We start from the raw sequence: 25,536 nt of genomic DNA on the forward strand, positions 1-25,536 counted from the left end.
CAGATGCATTTGGAATATTTGCATAAGGAAGATTTAATTTTGGCAGCACCAGGAACTACAGGATGCAGGAAAGAATGCTAGAATTGGGATAAACCGCAATGACTAGTTACTCCTCTTTGTTACTATTAGGTATCAGACTTACGTGTTTTGTTGATTTTTGTTATAAATATTGGATAAACTTGAATGTGAATACATTTGCTTCTTTCATCAAAGAGCGAAGTCTTGGATAAAATAGCTATTTGATGAATATTCTTCAGAGAATAGCATGATACTCCTAACAAGACTATTTTAGAAGCAAAAGTATGTTGAATTCTTCAACCGACTCTTAAAATGGTCATTTTCAAAGAATATTGAAGTTATTTCTGAGTGGAACAGCTTATTAATATCCAATGCTTGTAGCAGTTTTATTTGGTAGAAGTATGTCAAAAGTAACAATTTATGACGCTTTTTATTGAGGTGTATATTTTATACTTTGTTGCCATGAGTGGATGAAGAAATGTTTGGAAGGCTAAACTGGAAAATACAAGAAACTGGCAAATTATTACACCACATGGGTGTGAGAAGTAATGAATATTATTTACTCGGATTCCGGAAGCACATGTCCAAGCTGATCAATTTAGGACACTTCCACTTAAGGGACGTGAAGTGTACATTAAACTGAAGTGTCATTGTAATTGTGTAAGTTCTCAGTTATCGGGCAAGTTAAAGAGCATGATGAATGTTTGTAGTATAATGGTGTAAATCGTTCTGATTTCTTGCATGAAAGACATGTGGGGTCATGTACCACCTGCTTTGACATTGATTCTCAGGTGTATGAATTGCTGCTCTGATCTTAGATCACATTTGTACTCATCACTGGACATATCCGCACTTATGTTGACACGAATTTTTAGTTTTAGACATATGAGAAATCAAACCATATTTGAAATTGGAAGGGTATATTTGTGAAGCCTGTATTCCTTTTCTTCAGTGTATTTCTATCGTGTTCCAGCCCCCAGACACAAAGTAGGAAACATAAGTCCTAGACTAATACAGGCAGGAGGATGCAGCTTGATGCTAACACTTCATGAATATATGAATAACATTATCATGTGTACTTGTGAGTGATTTTGTGTCCGTTTTGCTTTTCAGTGTCTTGTCAGAAACAACCAGCCTTGAAGGTAATTAAACTCTCATTTATATTTTGAACTAGTAACTGGATAGTCTATGAGATATACTTTATTGATTATTTTGTTTCAAATTCCATTCAGGCTACAAGTGACAAGGAAGATTCTGTTTCAAATATAGCCACAGAAATAAAGGATGCACAAATATCTGGGACAGGTAATTTTGCAAAACACATTCAATGTGATGTTCTATAAAGACAGAAGAGAATTTCCCTTCCCCAAATAAATCATCCGGGGGTTCGTTGAAGCTTCACGTTCGGATTCAGCATGCCTGAGATTCTTCATTGGTAATAAGTTATCAGATGACCCCGATGCTGCTGGTCTTCGGCCATGATCTGAGTGCTAAGATTATAGATGTCTCTACTTGGAAATTGTGAAGAAGAACCATTGGAGAGCAGTTGAACTCATACCAGGCTCAGGGGACAGCATCATTTTGCTTTAATTCTACAGCATGTTTTCCATCAAGAGGGGAAGGAGAAAGAGATGAAGTAATAGATATTATCGGCATCAGATCGTATTGCTATAAACAGAGGGAAAAATGATCCAAATACCCCATAAACACTGTAGAATGAGAACTAACCAGACCACTGATGTAGCAATTATTTTCCTCAAGGATGAGGGGTTGTGAGGCAGGAAGGAGGGAAAGGAAGAAGTTAATGATGTAATTTTGGAGTTTCTGCTGAGGAAACCTGAGTAAACTTACTTCAGATGCATTTGGAATATTTGCATAAGAGAAGATTTGATTTTGGCTGCTGCAGGAACTACTGGAAGCAGGAAATAATGCTAGAATTGGGATAAACCACATTGACTTGTTACTCCTCTTTGGTACTATTAGGCATGGGAGATACATGTTTTGTTGATTTTAGTCATAAAAATGAGATCAACTTGAATATGCATACATTTGCTTTGCTGTTCAGGGAGCTAACTCTTGGATAAAATAGCTATTTAATGAAACTTCTTTAGAGAATAGCGTGATACTCCCAACAATAATATTTTAGAAACAAAAATTATGATGAATTCAAATTAACTGCTAAAATTATCATTTTCAATGAATATTGGAGTGATTTCTGAATGTAAACCTTATTAATATCTAATGCCTGTAGCCATTTTAACTTTGTAGAAGCATGTCAAAAATGATAATTGATGATATTTCTATTAAGGCTAATATATTATCCTTTGTTGCCATGAGTGGATGAAGAAGCTTTTGGAACTAGCTAAACTAGCAGATACAAGAAACTTAGGCAAATTATTACACCACACGGGAGTGAGTAATAATGAAAATTATCTACTAGGTTTCAGCAAACATATATCCAAGCTGATCAATTTAGGACACTTCCACTGAAGAGACGTGAAGTGTACATTCAACCAAAGTGTCGTTGTAGTTACGTACCTTCCCAGTTATTGGGCAAGTTAAAGATCATGATGAATGTTGTACTCTAATGGTGTAAATCTTTCTGATTTCTTGTATGAAAGACGTGCAGAATCATGTACCACCTGCTTTGACATTGATTCTCAGGTGTATGAGTTGCTCCACTGATTTTAGGTCACGTTTGTCCTCATCATTTGGCATATCCACATTGATACTGACACGGTTTTATTTTAGTTTTTGACATATGACAAATCATACCATGTTTGAAATTCTAAGTGTACATTTCATGAAGCCTGTATTCCCTTTTTTCAGTGTATTTCTGTCACGTTCCAGTCCCCGTACACAAAGTAGAAAATACGAAAGCCTACACTAATACTGGCAGGAGGATACAGTTTGTTGCTAACAGTGCATGAATGTATTGATAAATTTATCATATTCAGATATGAGTGATTATGTATCCATTTTTCTTTTCAGTGTCTTCTCAGAAACAACCACCCTTGAAGGTAATTAAATTTTCATTTATATTTTGTAGTAGTAGGTGTATATTCTATGAAGCTTACTTTATTTATGGATTATTTTGTTTCAAATTCCATTCAGGCTACAAGTGACAAGAAAGATTCTGTTTCGAATATAGTCACAGAAATAAAGGATGAACAACAATCTGGGACAGGTAATATTGCACAACATATTTAATGTCATGTTCAATCAAGATAGAAAAGAACTTCTTTTCCCCAAATAAATCAGCAGGGTGCTCGTCAAAGCTGCACATTCTGATTCAGCAGGCCTGAGATTCATTTGTAATAAGTTCTCGGGTGATGCTGTTGGTGCTGGTCTTGGACATGATCTTCGCAGTAAGATTATAGACTTCCTTACACTGAAATTGGGAAGAAGAAACATTGGAGAGCAGCCCAGGACATAAGGGCTCAGGGGACAGCATAATTTTGCTTCAGTTCTACAGCATGTTTTCCCCAAGGTGGAAGGAGAAAAGGATGAAGTTTAGATTTTACAGTCGTCATATCTTACTGCTAAAAACAGATGGAAAAGTGATCGTAATAACCCCTAGACACTGTAGAACGAGAACTAATGAGACAACTGATGTATCCGTGATTTTCCTCAAGGAAAAGGGATTGTGAGAGAAGGAGGGAAAAGAAGAAGATATTTATATAATTTTGGGGTTTCTGCTGAGGAAACCGGAGTGAACTGACTTCAGATGCATTTGGAATATTTGCATAAGGAAGATTTAATTTTGGCAGCACCAGGAACTACAGGATGCAGGAAAGAATGCTAGAATTGGGATAAACCAGAATGACTCATTACTCTTCTTTGTGACGATTAGGCATCAGAGATACATGTTTTGTTGATTTTAGTTATAAAAATGAGATAAACATGATTACGAATGCTTTGGCTTTGTTGTTCAAGGCTTTGTTTACTCTTGTATAAAATAACTATTTAAACTTCTCTAGAGAATAATATGATACTCCTAACAAGACTATTTTAGAAACAAAAATTATGATGAAATCAAATTAACTCCTAAGATTGTCATTTTCAATGAATATTGGAATGATTTCTGCATAGAAACCTTATTAATATCTAATGCTTGTAACATTTTTACTTTAGAGATATATGTCAAAAATGACAGTTGATGATATTTTTGTTGAGGCTAATATATATGAACCTTTGTGACCATGACTAGATGAAGAAACTTTCGAAAGGCTCAACTAGTGGATACAAGAAAGTTAGGCAAATTATTACATCACATTGGTGTCAGAAATAATGAATGTTATCTACTAGGTTTCTGCAAAAATATATCCAAGCTGAAGGGACGTGAAGTGTACATTCAACTGAAGTGTCATTGTAATTGTGTACGTTCCAAGTTGCCGGACAAGTTAAAGAGCATGATGAATGTTTGTAGTATAATTACATAAAACCTTCTGATTTCCTGCATGAAAGACATTGGGAATCATGTACCACCTCCTTTGACATTGATTCATAGGTGTATGAGTTGTTCCACTGACTTAAGTCACATTTCTCCTCATCACTTGGCATATCCACATTGATATTGATAGGGTTTAATTTTAGTTTTAGACATATGACAGATCATACCGTGTTTGCAATTGTAAGGGTATATTTCATGAAGCCTGTATTTCCTTTTTTCAGTGTATTTCTGTCATGTTCCAGTCCCCAGACACAAAGTAGAAAACATCAAAGCCTACACTAATACAGGCAGGAGGATACAGCTTGGTGCTAACACTGTATGCATGTATGGATAACGTTATCATATTTACGTATGAGTGATTATGTATCCCTTTTGCTTTTCAGTGTCTTCTCAGAAACAACCAGTCTTGAAGGTAAATAAATTTCCATTTAAATTTGGAACTAGTAACTGCAGAGTCTATGAAACCTACTTTATTTGTTGATTATTTTATTTCAAATTCCATTCAGGTTACAAGTGACGAGAAAGATTCTGTTTCGAATACAGCCTCAGAAATAAAGGATGGACAAGAATCTGCTACAGGTAATTTTGCAAAACACATTTACTGTCATGTTCAGTCCAGATAGAAAATAACTTCTCTTCCCTGAATAAATCAGCGTGGGACTCGTTGATGCTGCACATTCTGATTCAGCAGGCCTGAAATTCTTCATATGTAATAAGTTCTCGGGTGACGCCGATGCTGCTGGTCTTGGACATGATCTTCGCAGTAAGATTATAGACTTCCACACATTGAAATTGGGAAGAAGAAACATTGGAGAGCAGATCAAGACGTAAGGGGTTCAGGGGACAGCATAATTATGCTTTAATTCTGCAGCATGTTTTCACCAAGGGTGGAAGAAGAAAGAGATGAAGTATAGATTTTACAGACATCACACCGTACTCCTAAAGACAGACGGAAACTTGATCGTAATAACTTGCAGACACTAGAGTGACAAGTAACGAGACCACTGATAATAGCAATTAGTTTTCCCAAGGAAGAGGGATAGTGAGGCAGGAAGGAGGAAAAGAAGAAGTTACTTATGTAATTTTGTGATATCTGCTGAGGAAACCTGAGTGAACTCACTTCAGATGCATGTAACATATTTGCAGAAAGAAGATTTGATTTTGGCAGCTCCTGGAAATACAGGATGCAGGAAGAATGCTAGAATTGGGATACACCGCAATGACTAATTACTCCTCTTTGTAACTATTAGGCATCAGACTTGCATGTTTCATTGCTTTTAGTTATAAAAATGAGATATGCCTGAATATGTCTACATTGGCTTCTTTGATCAAAGAGGTAACTCTTGGAAAAAATCGCGATTTAATGAATATTCTTTATAAAATAGCATGATACTCCTAGCAAGACTATTTTAGAAACAAAAATACTGTTGAATTCATCAACTAACCCTTAAATGGTCATTTTTAATGAATGTTGGCATAATTTCCAAATGGAAAAGCTCACTAATATCCAATTCTTGTAGGAGTTTTATTTAGCAGAAGTATGTCAAAATTAATAATTGATTATGCTCTTTATTGTGGATTATATATTATACTTTGTTGCCATGAGTGGATAAAGAAATGTTTGGAAGGCTAAACTAGAGAATACAAGAAACTTAGGGGAATTATTATACCACATGGGTGTGAGAAATAATGAATATTATTTACTCCGATTCCGGAAACATATATCCAAGCTGATCAATTTAGGACACTACCACTTAAAAGACGTGAAATGTTCATTCAACTAAAGTGTCATTGTAATTGTGTAAGTTCTCAGTTATCAGGCAAATTAAAGAGCATGATGAATGTTTGTAGTATAATGGTGTAAATCGTTCTGATTTCTTGCCTGAAAGATGCAGGATCATGTACCACCTGCTTTGACATTGATTCTCAGGTATATGAATTGCTGCTCTGATTTTACATCACATTTCTCCTATTCACTCGACATATCCTTATTGATACAGACACGGTTTTATTTTAGGCAGGAGGATACAGCTTGATGCTAACACCTCATGAATCTATGAATAACATTATCTTATGTACGTATGAGTGATTGTGTGTCCCTTTTGCTTTTTAGTGTCTTTTCAGAAACAACCAGACTTGAAGGTAATTAAACTCTCATTTATATTTTGAACTAGTAACTGTTTAGTCTATGAACTATACTTTATGTATTGATTATTTTGTTTCAAATTCCATTCAGGCTACAAGTGACAAGGAAGATTCTGTTTCGAATATAGCCACAGAAATAAAGGATGCACAAATATCTGGAACAGGTAATTTTGCAATACGCATATAATGTCATGTTCAATCAAGATAGAAGAGAACTTCCCTTCCCCAAATAAATCAGCGTGGGGTTCGTCGAAGGTTCATGTTCTGTTTCAGCACGCCTAAGATTCTTCCTTTGTAATAAGTTCTCAGGTGAGCCTCATGCTGCTGGTCTTTGGCCATGATCTGAGTACTAAGATTATAGACTTCCCTACTTTGAAATTGGAAAGAAGAACCATTGGAGAGCAGTTTAACACATAAGAGTCTCAGGAGACAGCATCATTTTCCTTTAATTCTACAGCATGTTTCCATCAAGAGGGGAAGGAGAAAGAGATGAAGTAATAGATATTACAGACATCAGATTGTATTGCTATGAACATAGGCAAAAGTAATCCTAATACCCCAAAAACACTGTAGAATGAGAACTAACAAGATCAATGATGTAGCAATTATTTTGCTCAAGCAAGAGGAATTGTGAGGCAGGAAGTAGGGAAAAGAAGAGGTTATTTATGAAATTTTGGGGTTTCCGCTGAGGAAACGTGAGTGAACTCACATCAGATACATTTGGAATATTTGCATAAAAGAATATTTGATTTTGGCAGCTCCAGGAACTACTGGAAGCAGGAAACAGTGCTAGAATTGGGATAAACCACAGTGACTCCTTACTCTTCTTTGTTACTATTAGGCATCAGAGATACATGTTTTGTTGATTTTACTTATAATAATGAGATAAACTTCAATATGAATACATTGACTTGGTTGTTCAAGGAGCTAACTCTTGGATAAAATAGGTAGTTAGTGAAACTTCTTTAGAGAATAGTGTGATATTCCCAACAAGACTATTTTAGTAACAAAAATTACATTGAATTCAAGTTAACTCCTCAAATGGTCATTTTCAATGAATATTGGAGTGTTTTCTGAATGTAAATTTTATTAATATCTAATGCTGGTAATGGTGTAACTTTGTAGACGTATGTCAAAATTGGTAATTCATGATGTTTTTATTGAGGCTAATATATTATTTTTTGTTACTGTGAATGTTTAAAGAAACTTTCAGAACGCTAAACTAGCAGATACAAGAAACTTAGTCAAATTACTACACCACACGGGAGTGAGAAAAAATGAATATTATCTACTAGGTTTCAACAAACATATATCCAAGCTGATCAATTTAGGACACTTCCACTGAAGAGACGTGAAGTGTCATTGTAATTGTGTGCCTTCCCAGTAATCGGACGAGTTAAAGAGCGTGATGAATGTTTGTAGTACAATTATATAAATCCTTCTGATTTCCTGCATGAAAGACATGCAGGATCGTGTACCACCTGCTTTGACATTGATTCTCAGGTGTATGAGTTGCTTCACTGATTTAGGTCACATTTGTCTCATCACTGGGCATATCCACATTGATATTGACACAGTTTTATTTTAGTTTTAGGCATACGACAAATCATACCGTGTTTGCAATTGTAAGGGTATATTTCATGAAGTCTGTGTTCCCTTTTGTCAGTGTATTTCTGTCATGTTCCAGTCCCCAGACACAAAGTAGAAAACATCAAAGCCTACACTAATACAGGCAGGTGGATACAGCTTGGTGCTAACATTGTATGCGTGTGTGGATAACTTTATCATATTTACGTACGAGTGACTATGTATCCCTTTGCTTTTCAGTGCCTTCTCAGAAACCACCAGCCTTGAAGGTAATTAAATTTTCATTTATATTTTGAACTACTAACTGTAGAGTCTATGAACCTACTTTATTTATTAATTATTTTGTTTCAAATTCCATTCAGGTTATAAGTGACGAGAAAGATTCTATTTTGAATATAGCTACAGAAATAAAGGATGGACAAGAATCTGGGACAGGTAATTCTGCAAAACACATTTAATGTCATGTTCAGTCCAGATAGAAAATAACTTCTCTTCCCTGAATAAATCAGCGTGGGGCTAGTCGAAGCTACACATTCTGATTCAGCAGGCCTGACATTCTTCATATGTAATAAGTTCTCGGGTGTCGCCCATGCTGCTGGTCTTGAACATGATCTTCGCAGTAAGATTATAGACTTCCACACATTGCAATTGGGAAGAAGAAACATTGGAGAGCAGATAAAGATGTAAGGGGCTCAGGCGACAGCATAATTTTGCTTTAATTCTACAGCATGTTTTCACCAAGGGTGGAAGGAGAAAGAGATGAAGTATAGATTTCATGGACATCACACCGTACTGCTGAAGACAGACGGAAACTTGATCGTAATAACTCGCGGACACTAGAACGAGAAGTATCCAGACCACTGATATAGCAATTAATTTTCCCAAGGAAGTGGGTTTGTGAGGCAGGAAGGAGGGAAAAGAAGTTATTTATGTAATTTTGTGATTTCTGCTGAGGAAACCTGAGTGAATTCACTTCAGATGCATGTAGCATATTTGCAGAAAGAAGATATGATTTTGGCAGCTCCTGCAACTATCGGTCGCAGGAAAGAATGCTAGAATTGGGATAAACCACAATGACTAATTACTCCTCTTTTTACTGTTAGTGATCAGACTTACCTGTTTCGTTGATTTTAGTTTTAAAAATGAGATACCCTTGAATATGAATACATTGGCTTCTTTGATCAAAGAGGTAACTCTTGGAAAAAAATCGCGATTTAATGAATATTCTTTAGAGAATAGCATGATACTCCTAACAAGACTATTTTAGAAACAAAAATACTGTTGAATTCATCAACTGACCCTTAAAATGGTCATTTTCAATGAATGTTGGCGTGATTTCCGAATGGAAAAGCTCACTAATATCCAATTCTTATAGGAGTTTTATTTAGCAGAAGTATGTTAAAATTAATAATTGATTATGCTCTTTATTGAGGTTTATATATTATACTTTGTGGCCATGAGTGGGTGAAGAAATGTTCAGAAGGCTAAACTAGAGAATGCAAGAATCTTAGGCGAATTATGACACCACACGGGTGTGAGAAATAGTGAATATTATTTAGTCAGATTCTGGAAACATATATCCAAGCTGATGAACTTAGGACACTTCCACTTAAAAGACGGGAAATGTCCATTCAACTAAAGTGTCATTGTAATTGTGTAAGTTTTCAGTTATCAGGCAAGTTAAACAGCATGATAAATGTTTGTAGTATAATGGTGTAAATCCTTCTGCTTTGTTGCCTGAAAGACATGCAGGATCATGTACCACCTGCTTTGACATTGATTCTCAGGTGTATGAGTTGCTGCTCTGATTTTACACCACATTTCTCCTCATCACTCGCCATATAGACCCGGTTTTATTTTAGTCTTAGACCTACGACTAATCGTACCATGTTTAAAATTGTAAGGGTATATTTGGTGAAGCCTGTATTCTTCTTCTTCAGTGTATTTCTGAAGTAGAAAACATCTAATCCTACGCTAATACAGGCAGGAGGATACAGCTTGTTGCTAACACCTCATGAATGTACAAATAACATTATCTTATGTTCATATGATTGATTATGTGTCCCTTTTGCTTTTTAGTGTCTTCTCAGAAACAACCAACCTTGAAGGTAATTAAACACTCATTTATATTTTGAACTCGTAACTGTATAGTCTATAATCTATACTTTATGTATTGATTATTTTGTTTCAAATTCCATTCAGGCTACAAGTGACAAGGAAGATTCTGTTTCGAATATAGCCACAGAAATAAAGGATGGACAACAATCTGGGACAGGTAATTCTGCAATACACATTTAACGTCATGTTCAGTCCACATAGAAAAGAACTTCTCTTCCCTGAGTAAATCATCGTGGGGCTCGTCGAAGCTGGACATTCTGATTCAGCAGACCTGAGATTCTTCATATTTAATAAGTTCTCTGGTGACGCCGATGCTGCTGGTCTTGGACATGACCTTCCCGGTAAGATTATAGACTTCCACACATTGAAATTGGGAAGAAGAAACATTGGAGAGCAGATCAAGACGTAAGGGGCTCAAGGGACAGCATAATTTTGCTTTAATTCTACAGCTTGTTTTCACCAAGGGTGGAAGGAGAAAGAGATGAAGTATAGATTTTGTAGACATCACACTGTACTGCTAAAGACAGACGGAAACTTGATCGTAATAACTTGCGGACACTAGAACGAGAAGTAACGAGACCACTGATGTAGCAATTAGTTTTCCCAAGGAAGAGGGATTGTGAGGTAGGAAGGAGGGAAAAGAAGTTATTTATGTAATTTTGGGTTTTCTCCTGCGGAAACCTGAGTTAACTCACTTCAGGTGCATGTAGCATATATGCAGAAAGAAGATTTGATTTTGGCAGCTCCTGGAACTACAGGATGCAGCAAAGAATGCTAGAATTGGGATAAACCACAATGACTATTGTTGCTATTAGTCATCAGACTTACATGTTTCTTTGATTTTAGTTTTAAAAATGAGATACGCTTGAATATGAATACATTGGCTTCTTTGATCAAAGAGGCAACTCTTGGAAAAAATCGCGATTTAATGAATATTCTTTAGAGAATAGCATGATACTCCTAACAAGACTATTTTAGAAACAAAAATACTGTTGAATTCATGAACTGACCCTTAAAATGCTCATTTTCAATGAATGTTGGCATGATTTCCAAATGGAAAAGCTAACTAATAGCCAATGCTTGTAGAAGTTTTATTTAGTAGAAGTATGTTAAAATTAATAATTGATTATGCTCTTTATTGAGGTTTATATATTATACTTTGTTGCCATGAGTGGATAAAGAAATGTTCGGAAGGCTAAACTAGAGAATACAAGAAATTTAGGCGATTGTGACACCACACAGGTGTGAGAAATAGTGAATATTATTTACTCAGATTCCGGAAACATATATCCAAGCTGATCAATTTAGGACACTTCCACTTAAAAGACGTGAAATGTCCATTCAACTAAAGTGTCATTGTAATTGTGTAAGTTCTCTGTTATCAGGCAAGTTAAACAGCATGATGAATGTTTGTAGTATAATGGTGTAAATCCTTCTGCTTTGTTGCCTGAAAGACATGCAAGATCATGTACCACCTGCTTTGACATTGATTTACAGGTGTATGAATTGCTGCACTGATTTGACATCACATTTCTTCTCATCACTCGGCATATCCATACGGATATAGACATGGTTTTATTTTAGTTTTAGACATATGACGAGTTATACCATGTCTGAAATTTTAAGGGTATATTTCGTGAAGCCTGTATTCCTTTTCTTCAGTGTATTTCTAAAGTAGAAAACATCAAATCCTACACTAATACAGGCAGGAGGATACAGCTTGATGCTAACACCTCATGAATGTATGAATAACATTATCTTATGTACACATGAGTCATTATGTGTCCCTTTTGCTTTTCAGTGTCTTCGCAGAAACGGCCAACCTTGAAGGTAATTAAACTCTCACATATATTTTGAACCAGTAACTGTTTAGTCTATGAACTATACTTTATGTATTGATTATTTTGTTTCAAATTCCATTCAGGCTACAAGTGACAAGGAAGATTCTGTTTCGAATATAGCCACAGAAATACAGGATGGACAAGAATCTGGGACAGGTAATTTTGCAAAACACATTTAATGTCATGTTCAGTCCAGATAGTAAAGAACTTCTTTTCCCTGAAGAAATCATCCTGGGGCTCGTCAAAGCTGCACATTCTGATTCAGCAGGCCTGAAATTCTTCAAATGTTATAAGTTCTCTGGTGACGCCGATGCTGCTGGTCTTGGATATGATCTTTGCAGTAAGATTATAGACTTCCACACACTGAAATTGGGAAGAAGAAACATTGGAGAGCAGATCAAGACGTAAGGGGCTCAGGGGACAGCATAATTTTGCTTTAATTCTACAGCATGTTTTCACCAAGGGTGGAAGGAGAAAGAGATGAAGTATAGATTTTACAGACATCACACCGTACTCCTAAAGACAGACGGAAACTTGATCGTAATAACTTGCGGACACTAGAATGACAAGTAACGAGACCACTGATGTAGCAATTAGTTTTCCCAAGGAAGTGGGATTGTGTGGCAGGAAGGAGGGAAAAAAAGAAGTTATTTATGTAATTTTGGGATTTCTGCTGAGGAAACCTGAGTGAAGTCACTTTAGATGCATGTAGCATATTTGCAGAAAGAAGATTTGATTTAGGCAGCTCCTGGAACTACAGGATGCAGGAAAGAATGCTAGAATTGGGATACACCACAATGACTAATTACTCCTCTTTGTTACTATTAGGCATCAGACTTGCATGTTTTGTTGATTTTAGTTACAAAAACGAGATATGCTTCAATATGAATACATTGGCTTCTTTGATCAAAGAGGTAACTCTTGGAAAAAATCGTGATTTAATGAATATTTTTTAGAGAATAGCATGATACTCCCAACAAGACTATTTTAGAAACAAAAATAATGTTGGATTCATCAAGTAACCTTTAAATGGTCATTTTCAATGAATGTTGGCGTGATTTCTGAATGGAAAAGCTTACTGCTATCCAATGCTTGTAGGAGTTTTATTTAGTAGAAGTATGTCAAAATTAATAATTGATTATGCTCTTTATTGAGGTTTATATATTATACTTTGTTGCCATGAGTGGATGAAGAAATGTTCAGAAGGCTAAACTAGAGAATACAAGAAACTTAGGCAAATTATGACACCACACGGGTGTGAGAAATAATGAATATTATTACTCCAATTCTGGAAACATATATCCAAGCTGATCAATTTAGGTCACTTCCATTTAAAAGACGTGAGATGTTCATTCAACTAAAGTGTCATTGTAATTGTGTAAGTTCTCAGTTATCAGGCTAGTTAAAGAGCATGATGAATGTTTGTAGTATAATGGTGTAATAATCCTCCTGCTTTCTTGTCTGAAAGACATGCACGATCATGTACCACCTGCTTTGACATTGTTTCTCAGGTGTGTGAATTGCTGGGGATTTTACATCATGTGTCTCCTCATCAATCGACATATCCATATTGATAGAGACACGGTTTTATTTTAGTTTTAGTCATACGACTAATCATACCATGTTTGAAATAGTAAGGGTATATTTCATGAAGCCTGTATTCCTTTTCTTCAGTGTATTTCTAAAGTAGAAAACATCAAATCCTACACTAATACAGGCAGGAGGATACAGCTTAATGCTAACACCTCATGAATGTATGAATAACATTATCTTACGTACATATGAGTGATTATGTGTCCCTTTTGCTTTTTAGTGTCTTCTCAGAAACAACCAGCCTTGAAGGTAATTAAACTCTCATTTATATTTTGAACTAGTAACTGTATAGTCTATGAACTGTACTTTATGTATTGATTATTTTGTTTCAAATTCTCTTCAGGCTACAAGTGACAAGGAAGATTCTGTTTCGAATATAACCACAGAAATAAAGGATGCACAAATATCTGGAACAGGTAATTTTGCAATACGCATCTAATATCAGGTTCAATCAAGACAGAGGAGAACTTCTCTTCCCCAAATAAGTGAGCGTGGGGTTCGTCGAAGGTTCACGTTCTGTTTCAGCACGCCTGAGATTCTTCCTTTGTAATAAGTTCTCGGGTGAGCCTCATGCTGCCGGTCTTTGACGTGATCTGAGTACTAAGATTGCAGACTTCCCTACTTTGAAACAGGGAAGAAGAACCATTGGAGAGCAGTTTAACACATAAGAGGCTCAGGAGACAGCATCATTTTCCTTTAATTCTACAGCATGTTTCCATCAAGAGGGGAAGGAGAAAGAGATGAAGTAATAGATATTATAGACATCAGATCGTATTGCTATGAACATAGGCAAAAGTAATCCTAATACCCCAAAAACACTGTAGAATGAGAACTAACAAGATCAATGATGTAGCAATTATTTTGCTCAAGCAAGAGGAATTGTGAGGCAGGAAGTAGGGAAAGAAGAGGTTATTTATGAAATTTTGGGGTTTCCGCCGAGGAAACCTGAGTGAACTCCCTTCAGGTATTTTTGGAATATTTGCATAAAAGAATATTTGATTTTGGCAGCTCCAGGAACTACTGGAAGCAGGAAATAATGCTACAATTGAGATAAACCACAGTGACTCCTTACTCTTCTTTGTTACTATTAGGCATCAGGGATACATGTTTTGTTGATTTTACTTATAATAATGAGATAAACTGGAATATAAATACATTGGCTTTGTTGTTCAAGGAGCTAACCCTTGGATAAAATAGCTATTCAGTGAGACATCTTTAGAGAATAGTGTGATATTCCCACCAAGACTATTTTAGTAACAAAAATTATGTTGAATTCGAATTAACTCCAAAATGGTCATTTTCAATGAATATTGGAGTGATTTCTCAGTGTAAATTCTATTAGTATTTAATGCTGGTAACAATGTGGCTTTGTAGACGTATGTCAAAATTGGTAATTCATGATCTTTTTATTGAGGCTAATATATTATTTTTTGTTACCGTGAATGTTTGAAGAAACTTTCAGAAGGCTAAACTAGCAGATACAAGACACTTATTCAAATTATTACACCACACGGGAGTGAGAAATAATGAATATTATCTACTAGGTTTCAACAAACATATATCCAAGCTGATCAATTTAGGACACTTCCACTGAAGAGACGTGAAGTATCATTGTAATTGTGTGCCTTCCCAGTTATCGGATGAGTTAAAGAGCGTGATGCATGTTTGTAGTACAATTATATAAATCCTTCTGATTTCCTGCATGAAAGACATGAGGGATCGTGTACCCCCTGCTTTGACATTGATTCTCAGGTGTATGAGTTGCTCCACTGATTTAGGTCACATTTGTCCTCATCACTGGGCATATCCACATTGATGACACGGTTTTATTTTAGTTTTAGATATATGACAAATCATACCGTGTTTGCAATTGTAAGGGTATATTTCATGAAGCCTGTGTTCCCTTTTGTCAGTGTATCTCTGTCATGTTCCAGTCCCCAGACACAAAGTAGAAAACATCAAAGCCTACACTAATACAGGCAGGAGGATACAGGTTGATGCTAACACTGTACTCATGTATCGATAACTTTATCATATTTACGTGAGAGTGATTATGTATCCCTTTTGCTTTTCAGTTCCTTCTCAGAAACCACCAGCGTTGAAAGTAATTAAATTTTCATTTATATTTTGAACTAGTAACTGCAGAGTCTATGAAACCTACTTTTTTGGTGATTATTTTGATTCAAATTCCATTCAGGTTACAAGTGACAAGAAAGTTTCTGTTTCGAATACAGCCACAGAAATAAAGGATGGACAAGAATCTGGGACAGGTAATTCTGCAAAACACATTTACTGTCATGTTCAGTCCAGATAGAAAATAACTTCTCTTCCTTGAATAAATCAGCGTGGGGCTCTTCAATGCTGCACATTCTGATTCAGCAGGCCCGAGATTCCTCATATGTAATAAGTTCTCGGGTGACGCCGATGCTGCTGGTCTTGGACATGATCTTCCCAGTAAGATTAAAGACTTCCACACACTGAAATTGGGAAGAAGAAACATTGGAGAGCAGATCATGACGTATGGGGCACAGGGGACAGCATAATTATGCTTTAATTCTACAGCAGGTTTTCACCAAGGGTGGGAGGAGAAAGAGATGAAGTATAGATTTTACAAACATCACACTGTACTGCTAAAGACAGATGGAAACTTGATCGTAATGACTCGCGGACACTAGAACGAGAAGTAACGAGTCCACTGATATAGCAATTAATTTTCCCAAGATAGAGGGATTGTGAGGCAGGAAAGAGGGAAAAGAAGAAGTTATTTATGTAATTTTGTGATTTCTGCTGAGGAAACCTGAGTGAACTCACTTCAGATGCATGTAGCATATTTGCAGAAAGAAGATTTGATTTTGGCAGCTTCTGAAACTACAGGATGCAGCAAGGAATGCTAGAATTAGGATAAACCACAATGACTCATTACTCCTCTTTGTTACTATTAGGCATCATACTTACCTGTTTCGTTGATTTTAGTTTTAAAAATGAGATACGCTTGAATATGAATACATTGGCTTCTTTGATCAAAGAGGTAACTCTTGGATAAAATCGCAATTTAATGAATATTCTTTAGGGAATAGCATGATACTCCTAGCAAGACTATTTTAGAAACAAAAATACTGTTGAATTCATGAACTGACCCTTAAAATGGTCATTTTCAATGAATGTTGGCGTGATTTCCGAATGGAAAAGCTTACTAATATCCAATGCTTGTAGAAGTTTTATTTAGTAGAAGTATGTCAAAATTAATAATTGATTATGCTCTTTATTGAGGTTTATATATTATACTTTGTTGCCATGAGTGGATGAAGAAATGTTTGGAAGGCTAAACTAGAGAATACAAGAAACTTAGGCCAATTAGGACATCACACGGGTGAGAAATAATGAATATTATTTACTCCGATTCCGGAAACATATATCCAAGCTGTTCAATTTAGGACACTTCCAACTTAAAAGGCGTGAGATGTCCATTCAACTAAAGTGTCATTGTAATTGTGTAAGTTCTCAGTTATCAGGCAAGTTAAAGAGCATGATGAATGTTTGTAGTATAATGGTATAAATCCTTCTGCTTTCTTGCCTGAAAGACATGCAGCATGTACCACCTGCTTTAACATTGATTTTCAGGTGTATGAATTGCTGCTCTGATTTTACATCGTATTTCTCCTCATCACTCAGCATATCCATAATGATATAGACCCGGTTTTATTTTAGTTTTAGACGTATGACTAATCATACCATGTTTGAAATAGTAAGGGTATATTTCGTGAAGCCTGTATTCCTTTTCTTCAGTGTATTTCTAAAGTAGAAAACATCAAATCCTACACTAATACAGGCAGGAGGATACAGCTTGATGCTAACACCTCATGAATGTATGAATAACATTATCTTATGTACATATGAGTGATTGTGTGTCCCTTTTGCTTTTTAGTGTCTTCTCAGAAACAACCAGCCTTGAAGGTAATTAAATTCTCATTTATATTTTGAACTAGTAACTGTATAGTCTATGAACTATGCTTTATGCATTGATTATTTTGTTTCAAATTCCATTCAGGGTACAAGTGGCAAGGAAGATTCTGTTTCGAATATAACCACAAAAATAAAGGATGCACAAATATCTGGGACAGGTAATTTTACAATTCGCATATAATGTCAGGTTCAATCAAGATAGAAGAGAACTTCTCTTCCCCAAATAAGTGAGCGTGGGGTTCGTCGAAGGTTCACGTTCTGTTTCAGCACGCCTGAGATTCTTCTTTTGTAATCAGTTCTTGGGTGAGCTTAATGCTGCTGGTCTTTGGCCGTGATCTGAGTACTAAGATTACAGACTTCCCTATTTTGAAATTGGGAAGAAGAACCATTGGAAAGCGGTTTAACACATAACAGGCTCAGGAGACAGCATGATTTTTTTTAATTCTATGGCATGTTTCCATCAAGAGGGGAAGGAGAAAGAGATGAAGTAATAGATATTATAGACATCAGATCGTATTGCTATGAACAGAGGCAAAGTGATCCTAATACCCCTAAAACACTGTAGAATGAGAACTAACAAGACCAATGATGTAGCAATTATTTTGCTCAAGCAAGAGGAATTGTGAGGCAGGAAGTAGGGAAAAGATGAGGTTATTTATGAAAGTTTGAGGTTTCCGCCCAGGAAACCTGAGTGAACTCACTTCAGATACATTTGGAATATTTGCATAAAAGAATATTTGATTTTGGCAGCTCCAGGAACTACTGGACGCAGGAAACAGTGCTAGAATTGGGATAAACCACAGTGACTCGTTATTCCTCTTTGTTACTATTAGGCATCAGAGATGCATGTTTTGTTGATTTTACTTATAAAAATGAGATAAACTGGAATATAAATACATTGGCTTTGTTGTTCAAGGAGCTAACTCTTGGATAAAATAGCTATTCAGTGAGACATCTTTAGAGAATAGTGTGATATTCCCCACAAGACTATTTTAGTAACAAAAATTATGTTGAATTCGAATTAACTCCAAAATGGTCATTTTCAATGAATATTGGAGTGATTTCTCAGTGTAAATTCTATTAGTATTTAATGCTGGTAACAATGTGGCTTTGTAGACGTATGTCAAAATTGGTAATTCATGATCTTTTTATTGAGGCTAATATATTATTTTTTGTTACCGTGAATGTTTGAAGAAACTTTCAGAAGGCTAAACTAGCAGATACAAGACACTTATTCAAATTATTACACCACACGGGAGTGAGAAATAATGAATATTATCTACTAGGTTTCAACAAACATATATCCAAGCTGATCAATTTAGGACACTTCCACTGAAGAGACGTGAAGTGTCATTGTAATTGTGTGCCTTCCCAGTTATCGGATGAGTTAAAGAGCGTGATGAATGTTTGTAGTATAATTATGTAAATCCTTCTGATTTCCTGCATGAAAGACATGCGGGATCGTGTACCACCTGCTTTGACATTGATTCTCAGGTGTATGAGTTGCTCCACTGATTTAGGTCACATTTGTCCTCATCACTGGGCATATCCACATTGATAATGACACGGTTTTATTTTAGTTTTAGATATATGACAAATCATACCGTGTTTGCAATTGTAAGGGTATATTTCATGAAGTCTATATTCCCTTTTGTCAGTTTATTTCTTTTATGTTCCAGTCCCCAGACACAAAGTAGAAAACATCAAAGCCTACACTATTGCAGGCAGGAGGATATAGCTTGATGTTAACACTGTACACGTGTATACATAACTTTATTATATTTACGTATGAGTAATTATGTATCCCTTTTGCTTTTCAGTGTCTTCTCAGAAACTACCAGCGTTGAAAGTAATTAAATTTTCATTTATATTTTGAACTAGTGACTACAGAGTCTATGAAACCTACTTTTTTGGTGATTAATTTGATTCAAATTCCATTCAGGTTACAAGTGACAAGAAAGTTTCTGTTTCGAATACAGCCACAGAAATAAAGGATGCACAAGAATCTGGGACAGGTAATTCTGCAAAACACATTTACTGTCATGTTCAGTCCAGATAGAAAATAACTTCTCTTCCTTGAATAAATCAGCGTGGGGCTCTTCAATGCTGCACATTCTGATTCAGCAGGCCCGAGATTCCTCATATGTAATAAGTTCTCGGGTGACGCTGATGCTGCTGGTCTTGGACATGATCTTCCCAGTAAGATTAAAGACTTCCACACACTGAAATTGGGAAGAAGAAACATTGGAGAGCAGATCACGATATATGGGGCTCAGGGGACTGCATAATTTTGCTTTAATTCTATAGCATGTTTTCACCAAGGGTGGGAGGAGAAAGAGATGAAGTATAGATTTTACAGACATCACACTGTACTGCTAAAGACAGATGGAAACTCGATCGTAATAACTCGCGGACACTAGAACGAGAAGTAACGAGTCCACTGATGTAGCAATTAATTTTCCCAAGATAGAGGGATTGTGAGGCAGGAAAGAGGGAAAAGAAGAAGTTATTTATGTAATTTTGTGATTTCTGCTGAGGAAACCTAAGTGAACTCACTTCAGATGCATGTAGCATATTTGCAGAAAGAAGATTTGATTTTGGCAGCTTCTGAAACTACAGGATGCGGCAAGGAATGCTAGAATTAGGATAAACCACAATGACTAATTACTCCTCTTTGTTACTATTAGGCATCAGACTTACCTGTTTCGTTGATTTTAGTTTTAAAAATGAGATACGCTTGAATATGAATACATTGGCTTCTTTGATCAAAGAGGTAACTCTTGGATAAAATCGCAATTTAATGAATATTCTTTAGGGAATAGCATGATACTCCTAGCAAGACTATTTTAGAAACAAAAATACTGTTGAATTCATCAACTGACCCTAAAAATGGTCATTTTCAGTGAATGTTGGCGTGATTTCTGAATGGAAAAGCTTACTAATATCCAATGCTTGTAGAAGTTTTATTTAGTAGAAGTATGTCAAAATTAATAATTGATTATGCTCTTTATTGAGGTTTATATATTATACTTTGTTGCCATGAGTGGATGAAGAAATGTTTGGAAGGCTAAACTAGAGAATACAAGAAACTTAGGCCAATTAGGACATCACACGGGTGTGAGAAATAATGAATATTATTTACTCCGATTCCGGAAACATATATCCAAGCTGTTCAATTTAGGACACTTCTAACTTAAAAGGCGTGAGATGTTCATTCAACTAAAGTGTCATTGTAATTGTGTAAGTTCTCAGTTATCAGGCAAGTTAAAGAGCATGATGAATGTTTGTAGTATAATGGTATAAATCCTTCTGCTTTCTTGCCTGAAAGACATGCAGCATGTACCACCTGCTTTAACATTGATTCTCAGGTGTATGAATTGCTGCTCTGATTTTACATTATATTAATCACTCAGCATATCCATAATGATATAGACCCGGTTTTATTTTAGTTTTAGACGTATGACTAATCATACCATGTTTGAAATAGTAAGGGTATATTTCGTGAAGCCTGTATTCCTTTTCTTCAGTGTATTTCTAAAGTAGAAAACATCAAATCCTACACTAATACAGGCAGGAGGATACAGCTTGATGCTAACACCTCATGAATGTATGAATAACATTATCTTATGTACATATGAGTGATTGTGTGTCCCTTTTGCTTTTTAGTGTCTTCTCAGAAACAACCAGCCTTGAAGGTAATTAAATTCTCATTTATATTTTGAACTAGTAACTGTATAGTCTATGAACTATGCTTTATGCATTGATTATTTTGTTTCAAATTCCATTCAGGGTACAAGTGGCAAGGAAGATTCTGTTTCGAATATAACCACAAAAATAAAGGATGCACAAATATCTGGGACAGGTAATTTTACAATTCGCATATAATGTCAGGTTCAATCAAGATAGAAGAGAACTTCTCTTCCCCAAATAAGTGAGCGTGGGGTTCGTCGAAGGTTCACGTTCTGTTTCAGCACGCCTGAGATTCTTCTTTTGTAATCAGTTCTTGGGTGAGCTTAATGCTGCTGGTCTTTGGCCGTGATCTGAGTACTAAGATTACAGACTTCCCTATTTTGAAATTGGGAAGAAGAACCATTGGAAAGCGGTTTAACACATAACAGGCTCAGGAGACAGCATGATTTTTTTTAATTCTATGGCATGTTTCCATCAAGAGGGGAAGGAGAAAGAGATGAAGTAATAGATATTATAGACATCAGATCGTATTGCTATGAACAGAGGCAAAGTGATCCTAATACCCCTAAAACACTGTAGAATGAGAACTAACAAGACCAATGATGTAGCAATTATTTTGCTCAAGCAAGAGGAATTGTGAGGCAGGAAGTAGGGAAAAGATGAGGTTATTTATGAAAGTTTGAGGTTTCCGCCCAGGAAACCTGAGTGAACTCACTTCAGATACATTTGGAATATTTGCATAAAAGAATATTTGATTTTGGCAGCTCCAGGAACTACTGGACGCAGGAAACAGTGCTAGAATTGGGATAAACCACAGTGACTCGTTATTCCTCTTTGTTACTATTAGGCATCAGAGATGCATGTTTTGTTGATTTTACTTATAAAAATGAGATAAACTGGAATATAAATACATTGGCTTTGTTGTTCAAGGAGCTAACTCTTGGATAAAATAGCTATTCAGTGAGACATCTTTAGAGAATAGTGTGATATTCCCCACAAGACTATTTTAGTAACAAAAATTATGTTGAATTCGAATTAACTCCAAAATGGTCATTTTCAATGAATATTGGAGTGATTTCTCAGTGTAAATTCTATTAGTATTTAATGCTGGTAACAATGTGGCTTTGTAGACGTATGTCAAAATTGGTAATTCATGATCTTTTTATTGAGGCTAATATATTATTTTTTGTTACCGTGAATGTTTGAAGAAACTTTCAGAAGGCTAAACTAGCAGATACAAGACACTTATTCAAATTATTACACCACACGGGAGTGAGAAATAATGAATATTATCTACTAGGTTTCAACAAACATATATCCAAGCTGATCAATTTAGGACACTTCCACTGAAGAGACGTGAAGTGTCATTGTAATTGTGTGCCTTCCCAGTTATCGGATGAGTTAAAGAGCGTGATGAATGTTTGTAGTATAATTATGTAAATCCTTCTGATTTCCTGCATGAAAGACATGCGGGATCGTGTACCACCTGCTTTGACATTGATTCTCAGGTGTATGAGTTGCTCCACTGATTTAGGTCACATTTGTCCTCATCACTGGGCATATCCACATTGATAATGACACGGTTTTATTTTAGTTTTAGATATATGACAAATCATACCGTGTTTGCAATTGTAAGGGTATATTTCATGAAGTCTATATTCCCTTTTGTCAGTTTATTTCTTTTATGTTCCAGTCCCCAGACACAAAGTAGAAAACATCAAAGCCTACACTATTGCAGGCAGGAGGATATAGCTTGATGTTAACACTGTACACGTGTATACATAACTTTATTATATTTACGTATGAGTAATTATGTATCCCTTTTGCTTTTCAGTGTCTTCTCAGAAACTACCAGCGTTGAAAGTAATTAAATTTTCATTTATATTTTGAACTAGTGACTACAGAGTCTATGAAACCTACTTTTTTGGTGATTAATTTGATTCAAATTCCATTCAGGTTACAAGTGACAAGAAAGTTTCTGTTTCGAATACAGCCACAGAAATAAAGGATGCACAAGAATCTGGGACAGGTAATTCTGCAAAACACATTTACTGTCATGTTCAGTCCAGATAGAAAATAACTTCTCTTCCTTGAATAAATCAGCGTGGGGCTCTTCAATGCTGCACATTCTGATTCAGCAGGCCCGAGATTCCTCATATGTAATAAGTTCTCGGGTGACGCTGATGCTGCTGGTCTTGGACATGATCTTCCCAGTAAGATTAAAGACTTCCACACACTGAAATTGGGAAGAAGAAACATTGGAGAGCAGATCACGATATATGGGGCTCAGGGGACTGCATAATTTTGCTTTAATTCTATAGCATGTTTTCACCAAGGGTGGGAGGAGAAAGAGATGAAGTATAGATTTTACAGACATCACACTGTACTGCTAAAGACAGATGGAAACTCGATCGTAATAACTCGCGGACACTAGAACGAGAAGTAACGAGTCCACTGATGTAGCAATTAATTTTCCCAAGATAGAGGGATTGTGAGGCAGGAAAGAGGGAAAAGAAGAAGTTATTTATGTAATTTTGTGATTTCTGCTGAGGAAACCTAAGTGAACTCACTTCAGATGCATGTAGCATATTTGCAGAAAGAAGATTTGATTTTGGCAGCTTCTGAAACTACAGGATGCGGCAAGGAATGCTAGAATTAGGATAAACCACAATGACTAATTACTCCTCTTTGTTACTATTAGGCATCAGACTTACCTGTTTCGTTGATTTTAGTTTTAAAAATGAGATACGCTTGAATATGAATACATTGGCTTCTTTGATCAAAGAGGTAACTCTTGGATAAAATCGCAATTTAATGAATATTCTTTAGGGAAAAGCATGATACTCCTAGCAAGACTATTTTAGAAACAAAAATACTGTTGAATTCATCAACTGACCCTAAAAATGGTCATTTTCAATGAATGTTGGCGTGATTTCTGAATGGAAAAGCTTACTAATATCCAATGCTTGTAGAAGTTTTATTTAGTAGAAGTATGTCAAAATTAATAATTGATTATGCTCTTTATTGAGGTTTATATATTATACTTTGTTGCCATGAGTGGATGAAGAAATGTTTGGAAGGCTAAACTAGAGAATACAAGAAACTTAGGCCAATTAGGACATCACACGGGTGTGAGAAATAATGAATATTATTTATTCCGATTCCGGAAACATATATCCAAGCTGTTCAATTTAGGACACTTCTAACTTAAAAGGCGTGAGATGTTCATTCAACTAAAGTGTCATTGTAATTGTGTAAGTTCTCAGTTATCAGGCAAGTTAAAGAGCATGATGAATGTTTGTAGTATAATGGTATAAATCCTTCTGCTTTCTTGCCTGAAAGACATGCAGCATGTACCACCTGCTTTAACATTGATTCTCAGGTGTATGAATTGCTGCTCTGATTTTACATTATATTAATCACTCAGCATATCCATAATGATATAGACCCGGTTTTATTTTAGTTTTAGACGTATGACTAATCATACCATGTTTGAAATAGTAAGGGTATATTTCGTGAAGCCTGTATTCCTTTTCTTCAGTGTATTTCTAAAGTAGAAAACATCAAATCCTACACTAATACAGGCAGGAGGATACAGCTTGATGCTAACACCTCATGAATGTATGAATAACATTATCTTATGTACATATGAGTGATTGTGTGTCCCTTTTGCTTTTTAGTGTCTTCTCAGAAACAACCAGCCTTGAAGGTAATTAAACTCTCATTTATATTTTGAACTAATAACTGTATAGTCTACGAACTATGCTTTATGCATTGATTATTTTGTTTCAAATTCCATTCAGGCTACAAGTGACAAGGAAGATTCTGTTTCGAATATAGCCACAGAAATAAAGGATGCACAAATATCTGGGACAGGTAATTTTACAATTCGCATATAATGTCAGGTTCAATTAAGATAGAAGAGAACTTCTCTTCCTCAAATAATTGAGCGTGGGGTTCGTCGAAGGTTCACGTTCTGTTTCAGCACGCTTGAGATTCTTCCTAAGTTCTCGGGTGAGCTTAATGCTGCTGGTCTTTGGCCGTGATCTGAGTACTAAGATTATAGACTTCCCTACTTTGAAATTGGGAAGAAGAACCATTGGAAAGCGGTTTAACACATAACAGGCT

General features: G+C 35.8%; 1 protein-coding gene across 1 annotated transcript in view; it reads left to right on the forward strand.

Annotated features, from left to right (window-relative positions):
* Positions 1 to 25,536, forward strand: part of ANKRD36C (ankyrin repeat domain 36C) — a 176,876-nt gene that overhangs the window by 104,175 nt on the left and 47,165 nt on the right. Inside the window, exons 49-68 of the mRNA XM_077958762.1 lie at positions 1,132 to 1,160; positions 1,251 to 1,323; positions 3,010 to 3,038; positions 3,133 to 3,205; positions 4,855 to 4,883; positions 4,978 to 5,050; positions 6,585 to 6,613; positions 6,708 to 6,780; positions 8,444 to 8,472; positions 8,566 to 8,638; positions 10,283 to 10,311; positions 10,406 to 10,478; positions 12,123 to 12,151; positions 12,246 to 12,318; positions 13,976 to 14,004; positions 14,099 to 14,171; positions 15,831 to 15,859; positions 15,953 to 16,025; positions 17,681 to 17,709; positions 25,212 to 25,284. Of these exons, the coding sequence (XP_077814888.1) occupies positions 1,132 to 1,160; positions 1,251 to 1,323; positions 3,010 to 3,038; positions 3,133 to 3,205; positions 4,855 to 4,883; positions 4,978 to 5,050; positions 6,585 to 6,613; positions 6,708 to 6,780; positions 8,444 to 8,472; positions 8,566 to 8,638; positions 10,283 to 10,311; positions 10,406 to 10,478; positions 12,123 to 12,151; positions 12,246 to 12,318; positions 13,976 to 14,004; positions 14,099 to 14,171; positions 15,831 to 15,859; positions 15,953 to 16,025; positions 17,681 to 17,709; positions 25,212 to 25,284 (1,020 nt within the window). The remainder of the gene's footprint in view (positions 1 to 1,131; positions 1,161 to 1,250; positions 1,324 to 3,009; positions 3,039 to 3,132; positions 3,206 to 4,854; positions 4,884 to 4,977; positions 5,051 to 6,584; positions 6,614 to 6,707; positions 6,781 to 8,443; positions 8,473 to 8,565; positions 8,639 to 10,282; positions 10,312 to 10,405; positions 10,479 to 12,122; positions 12,152 to 12,245; positions 12,319 to 13,975; positions 14,005 to 14,098; positions 14,172 to 15,830; positions 15,860 to 15,952; positions 16,026 to 17,680; positions 17,710 to 25,211; positions 25,285 to 25,536) is intronic.

Source organism: Macaca mulatta, chromosome 13 (assembly GCF_049350105.2).
Source record: "Macaca mulatta isolate MMU2019108-1 chromosome 13, T2T-MMU8v2.0, whole genome shotgun sequence".
NCBI classification, from domain to species: Eukaryota; Metazoa; Chordata; class Mammalia; order Primates; family Cercopithecidae; genus Macaca; species Macaca mulatta.